Below are 5,868 nucleotides of genomic sequence, written 5' to 3' on the forward strand. Positions count from 1 at the left end.
TGGGTTCAACTTCTCATGACATGGCTATTTGTTCCATGTAACAAAGTCACAGAAGCACACTTTTCTACAGAGCTGTTTTTACTTTTGTCAATACATTTTTATTTTATCAGTAGGCCACTTACTACTCACTATTTTGTATTTGTGATCTTGATATTTTTCTACTTATTTTCCCATAAACATTATATGAAGGTACAAAAATCCATTTATTTGCTTTAGTTTTCCCCATTAATATACTGTATAACTTGAAATCATTTGCCACTTTATCAGATAACTTGGTCTTTAATACATTATTTTTCAGATCCATAATCTTTACAATATCATAATCCAACATTTGCTAGAAATAAGATTTTCAGCTTAGAGCATTTGTCGTGCCAGACAAATGTTTAACATCACTATCAGCATTCCTTTTACATTTATCCCCAAATATTTTATTTGGGTATTAACAGAAAGCTTGAAGTTCTTATAAGCAAAGCCTGATAACTGATAAATGTCTGTCATCAAATTCATACCGAGTCATGGGTTGTATTGGTTAGCCTTTAAATAGCTACGTATTTGTCTACATTGGAGCACTTTTTAACTGAAAGCCTGTTTGTTTTTCAATATTAAGTCGTCTGACTGAAGATGAAGAGGATGAAGACGAAGGAAGGGAATTAGCAATTGAGATTGAAAACTGTTTTCCACAACTTTACAAAATATTTATGGTATGTATTTCACTTCTGTGCTTAGTCTTTATTGCCCTGTTTAGTTATCTAAATACTTCAGGCTAAACAAGGTTAAGTTGCTTCCTGTCACCAGAATTGGGCAAGATTAGCAGTTGAAACTTTTAATTTGAAGAGGTGCATACTTTTGTAAGTTTTTAACAATTTGAATCATGTCAAAAATCGCTATTGATTTTTTTTATTGAAGATAAAGAAACTTAATGTACTATCAAGTTTGCCTGTTAAACAAGAGAAATAAATTTATTCATTTTTCATATCAAGATCACTAAATTACTGATATATATCAGCTTTGGTGTGTGGATTAGAGAAATAACCTGCAAATTAACTAGCTTTTGTATTTGAAGGTAAGATGAAATATTATATTAAACACTCTAATCTTAAGTAAATATAACGACCATCTCCAATTTGGTCACCCTCCAAATTAGCTGAAAGTCCACTTTCATACGTTCCAGTAAAGTGACTATGGATGGTGGTTGAAGAGTATCTAGAGCACGGGTGTCAAACTCGCCATGTCATGTGACGTATCGCGACTTTTTTTGCATTGCCAGAGCTGGGGGGGGGGTCATTACCTCCGTATGATGCAACCGGCCCTTGGGCCAGCAGTTTGACACCCCTGATCTAGAGATTTACCAGATTGGGTAAGGTTGGATTAGAGATTTCTGTGGAGATTCTCAGTCATCCAGGTCATGGTTGTCCCAAAGATGCTTTTTCATGAGGCAACTGGACTTTCTTGTTTTTCTTTGAAGACGTTTCTTTTCTCATTCAAGAAGCTTCTTCAGCTCTGGATTAGAGAATGATACCAGTTTCAGATCTTGACAAATTGAAGTAATATAAGTGGTCAGTCTTCTGTTGTGTGAGTTTAGATTTGTTTTCTTTCTTGTTTAGACATATGTTCCTTCTGAAAATGCGGAGTTGAGCAGTGCAGCTTTACAAGCTTTGGGATATTGTGTATTTAATCCAAAGATTTCTTCCTTGTTATGTGGTAAATACCTTTTTCTATTATAAACATTGATAAACTAACAGAATTACATAATCACAGATAGAAATGTCCATGAATTGGAATATGTTACTTTTAAATCTGCTTCCCATTGGCTACATTTCAGCATAAATAAATGGCAGAATCTTTTGATTGGTCCATGTTTCAGCCAAAATAAAACCTGCAGAGATCCAAGAATGATTTTTTTAAATAATAATTTTTAATCAGAGTTTAAAAATACAAAAGACGAATACAAATAACCTGTGGACTTCCCTGACATCAAATACTCACATGAGCAGTTCTTTGGCATATTTTTTCCTATCTGTTGGCATACTGCCAGAGGCATACATCATTATTAAAGAAACCCCTATCCAGAACAACGGTTTCTGTACAGAACAGTTGAGCCATCCCTTTATGCACATGGATGCATATGTGGAAGTGAATTGCTTTGTATCCACATACTTTTATTTAGGATTATTTAGGATTATTTGATGTAAGTACATATGAGTTGTTAGAACATAGAGCAAATGTTTCTGCATACCATTTCTGTGAAACATGAATGAAAAGCCGTAGTATGCTTTGTGTCTTGACTTTTGTCAAAAATAAATCCTATATCTCTAATCCCAGGGCAGTTAGTGTTATGGTCTTTAGGGAAAATTAGACACCGCATGTCTGTAGCCACTGGAGAATTGTCTTAACAGGGAAATTAGTCTGAATTTCATACAGACCAGGAAAATTGTTGCTATCAATTATTACATAGTGATAATACCTCTAACAATAATTTCTGGTTTTTCTATTTTTTTTTAACAGAAATAGAAATACATGAACTACTTTCTACATTAAACAATGTTGCTTTAAATTCAGGAGACAAACACACTCGCACAAGAGCACTTTGGGTGATCTCAAAGCAGTCCTTTCCTCCTGATACTGTTGCAAAGTTGGTGAGTAAGATTTGTTTTCATCACCTATAAATAAAAGTTGATAAAAAGTCTTGCTGTACTTCACTCATTATATCTTTTCAGGTACCCAGTATTATTGCTATGCTAGAAACAGTACTAAAAGGAGATTTACATTCCGTGGTGGTTGAATATGAAGCGCTAAATGTTATCATCCGGTATGTGTCAGTTATAAATTGGTTAAAAATTAGAAGAGGAGAAAGACTTCTGTTTAAATGTTGACCTGTTTACATTGTAAGCTATAGCACTGTTATGATTGTACTGCATGCTCAGTAATATTTGTGTTTTGAATTTATCACATTATGTGTCAGAGAAATTGTATATGTGTTTATAGTTTTGGGGAAATTTGCTCTACTTTCCAGTTAAGCTACTAACTTTATATTAGATCTTTATTGAGATTGTATTTCATATTATAATTGGAGCACACCAATGGTAGCAATGTAACATAAATGGTAGTTCTATAATGTAGTAGATAGGCAACGGCTGCTTGTAAGAGTTAGTTTGGGGAAGCTTTTCCATATTACTTCAACTGTCAACAGTCTATTGAAATGAGCAAAGAATTCTGGATCATATTCTAGGTTTTACTTAATCTAAAGTGATTTTAGTTTATTTGTGGTCCAAATCAGCTGAAATGGCCTCATTATTGCATTGACGCCAGTTGGATAATTGAAAATGGATTAAGTTATCTTGTCTCTGGTCTGTAGACATCTTCAATTAGCCTTCAAAGCACTGTAATGTTATTCAGAATAGACTGCAAACCACTGCCATGTGAGAGCAAGAGATTTACATACACCTGCATACTCAGTTCTTTTAACAAACTTGCAAAAACTTTGCAAAACTTATTCATATTTGTGTTTGCAAAACTTATTCATATTTGTGTTTCTAAAATCTAGGCTGATAGAACAGGCTCCATCCGACATGGAGCAACAGGCTGTGAAGTGGGCTAAGATAATAATTCCTCTGGTGGTTCACTCAGCTCATAAAGTACAATTAAAAGCTGCTAGTGCTTTGGAAATGGGTCTACCACTTCTTCAGCAGCACCAAGAGGTGATAACAGTCACTGAACAAATCATGACCACTGTAAGTCAAATATATCTTAAATGTGTTTGCAGAGCACCATAGAGCCAGACATATTGCATGACCTTCATTCAGTCCCCATACAGCTATTTTACTAGATTTTCAGTCATGTATATTTTTGGAATAAATTAAAAATCTAAAATAGAAATCATTGAAATGTGTACAAATATTATATAATAAATACCAGAGTCGTACTTTAAATATAGGAAGATAAATACAAATGAAGCCTGAACTGAAATGTATTATTTTGAAAGAGTATTAAAATGATAATTGACTGCTATATGTAATTTCTAATATAATATCTTAATGTTTATATTTTTCCATATGAAATTGTATGTTCATGTGTTTTTCAATATAATCCTTTAGATTAGATGTTACATTTATTCTGAATTGAATAAATGAATGTATACCTTTTGTAGTCTTAAAACATGCAAACTAAAGGACAATTGATATAAAACAATAGATAAAAGATAGCAATAAAAGAGTATGTCAACCCAGTGTTTAAAAACTTAAGTCAAATTTCATACGATTAATACAAATCAATTCTGTAAGGGTTACAAGAATGCAAATAATTTTTATAGCTGCACAATAAAATTTTACAATTGTGTACAGTATGTAATTATGGAGTCTCTGTCAGCCGAATGATATTTAATGTAAAATCCATCTGAATAACTTGGATTTTTTTTAAAATAAAGACCATATCAGCATTTTATAAAAGTCTGGATTAAATTCACAATATAAAAGAACATGTTCAGTTTTCTCTATCTTACCTCATTCTCATAGGAGAAATCCTCTTGGGACCTGGGATATTACAGCATCTTTAAAAAAAGATACTGAGGGTGTGGCATTAAGGCAAGCTCTTAAAAATGTCCATTGATAACATGGAATAAGAGAAAAATCAGGCGTCAGAAGAGGGTCTCTGGGATTTTATGAAAAGTTGATAAAAGTTTAAAATCCTCTTAGATTATTTAGTGGCTCTGTCCCAGATCCACTGTTTGATTACATATTTTTCATTATTAAGCCTTAAGGATAGTGAATACTCGGGTGACAATCTGTAGGAGAGCAATTTGTTTGTAAGACTCTTCCATCATTTTGATCTATAAACACACAATACTATTAATGGTAGCCTTGCTGCTGGAGTCAATTTAAACCTATTCAAAACACATTGATTTTTATTCTTAGCAACCCAGTTTCTAATCTCAGAGAATAAATTGCTGAATTGTGCCTCATGTGGTGATTTTACAGTGGATTTGCTACAAGTAATTTAATCATTCCTTCTTGCATCCCATGGAATTTTAAAATGGCTTTGGCATTTTTCAGAGTGAGGCATAACTGCAAATTCCTTCTAGATATTTGACAAACAATTCCTATTCATGTAAAATAATTCAGAATGCTGTTGTAGGACCTTAGCTGGCCATCTCTGAACAAGCCTCCCAAGAATCTCATTAAGGTGCATTTTTCTCTAAATATAACATTTTAATAAATGTTCTCTATTATAATCCTACAGAAAGTAATTCCAGAACTCCAAAAGCTGTTTTTTTCAAAACATGAAACATATATTCTGAAACTGTGGCCCCTGTTTATAAAGTTGCTTGGAAAAGTAAGTTGGAGAAAAAATCATTTTAACCTATGATACTGAAAGTACATTACAGTATACAATGACGCTGCATTTTCCCCTTTAGACACTGCACCATAGTGGAAGCTTTATCAATTCCTTGCTCCATTTAGAAGAACTTGGATTTCGTAGTGGCTCCCCGGTGGTGAAGAAAATAGCTTTCATTGCGTGGAAAAGTCTGATTGATAACTTTGCTTTAAATCCAGGTACACTAACACGCTGAGCAGTAATGTATCAGCAATGAATATACTCTTGTTTCTCACCTGCAGAGGGAAAATCAGTGATTAAACTGACACACAAAACATAGGAAGTTATTAGTGATGTCGATAGTTTAAATTAAATTAGTTGCCATCTTGTCACATACTGACTATGGTTAATATAAGATTTACATAGTTGTTAATTGTTACCAGATGCCAGCTATCTCTTATGAGAATGTGCTGTTCATCCACTATAAAGCATTTACTCAAATTTAAATTCTGCCTGATTCCCAGCAACTCTGGGCAATTTTCAAATTGTTAAAAACAT

At 33.2% G+C, this 5,868-nt stretch overlaps 1 protein-coding gene across 1 annotated transcript; it reads left to right on the plus strand.

Moving 5' to 3' along the window:
* Nucleotides 1-607: 607 nt before the first annotated feature.
* On the plus strand, nt 608-5,611 carry LOC107301613 (telomere-associated protein RIF1-like; the record flags this gene model as incomplete). Its single annotated transcript, XM_015830814.1, has 7 exons — nt 608-701; nt 1,605-1,701; nt 2,506-2,636; nt 2,718-2,809; nt 3,545-3,731; nt 5,236-5,328; nt 5,411-5,611. Coding segments are annotated over 7 exons (850 nt in total), but the record flags the coding sequence as incomplete, so codon positions are not given.
* Nucleotides 5,612-5,868: the final 257 nt, after the last annotated feature.

This window comes from Protobothrops mucrosquamatus, unplaced genomic scaffold (assembly GCF_001527695.2).
Source record: "Protobothrops mucrosquamatus isolate PMUCROS unplaced genomic scaffold, P.Mucros_1.0 scaffold15096, whole genome shotgun sequence".
In the NCBI taxonomy this organism is placed as follows: domain Eukaryota; kingdom Metazoa; phylum Chordata; class Lepidosauria; order Squamata; family Viperidae; genus Protobothrops; species Protobothrops mucrosquamatus.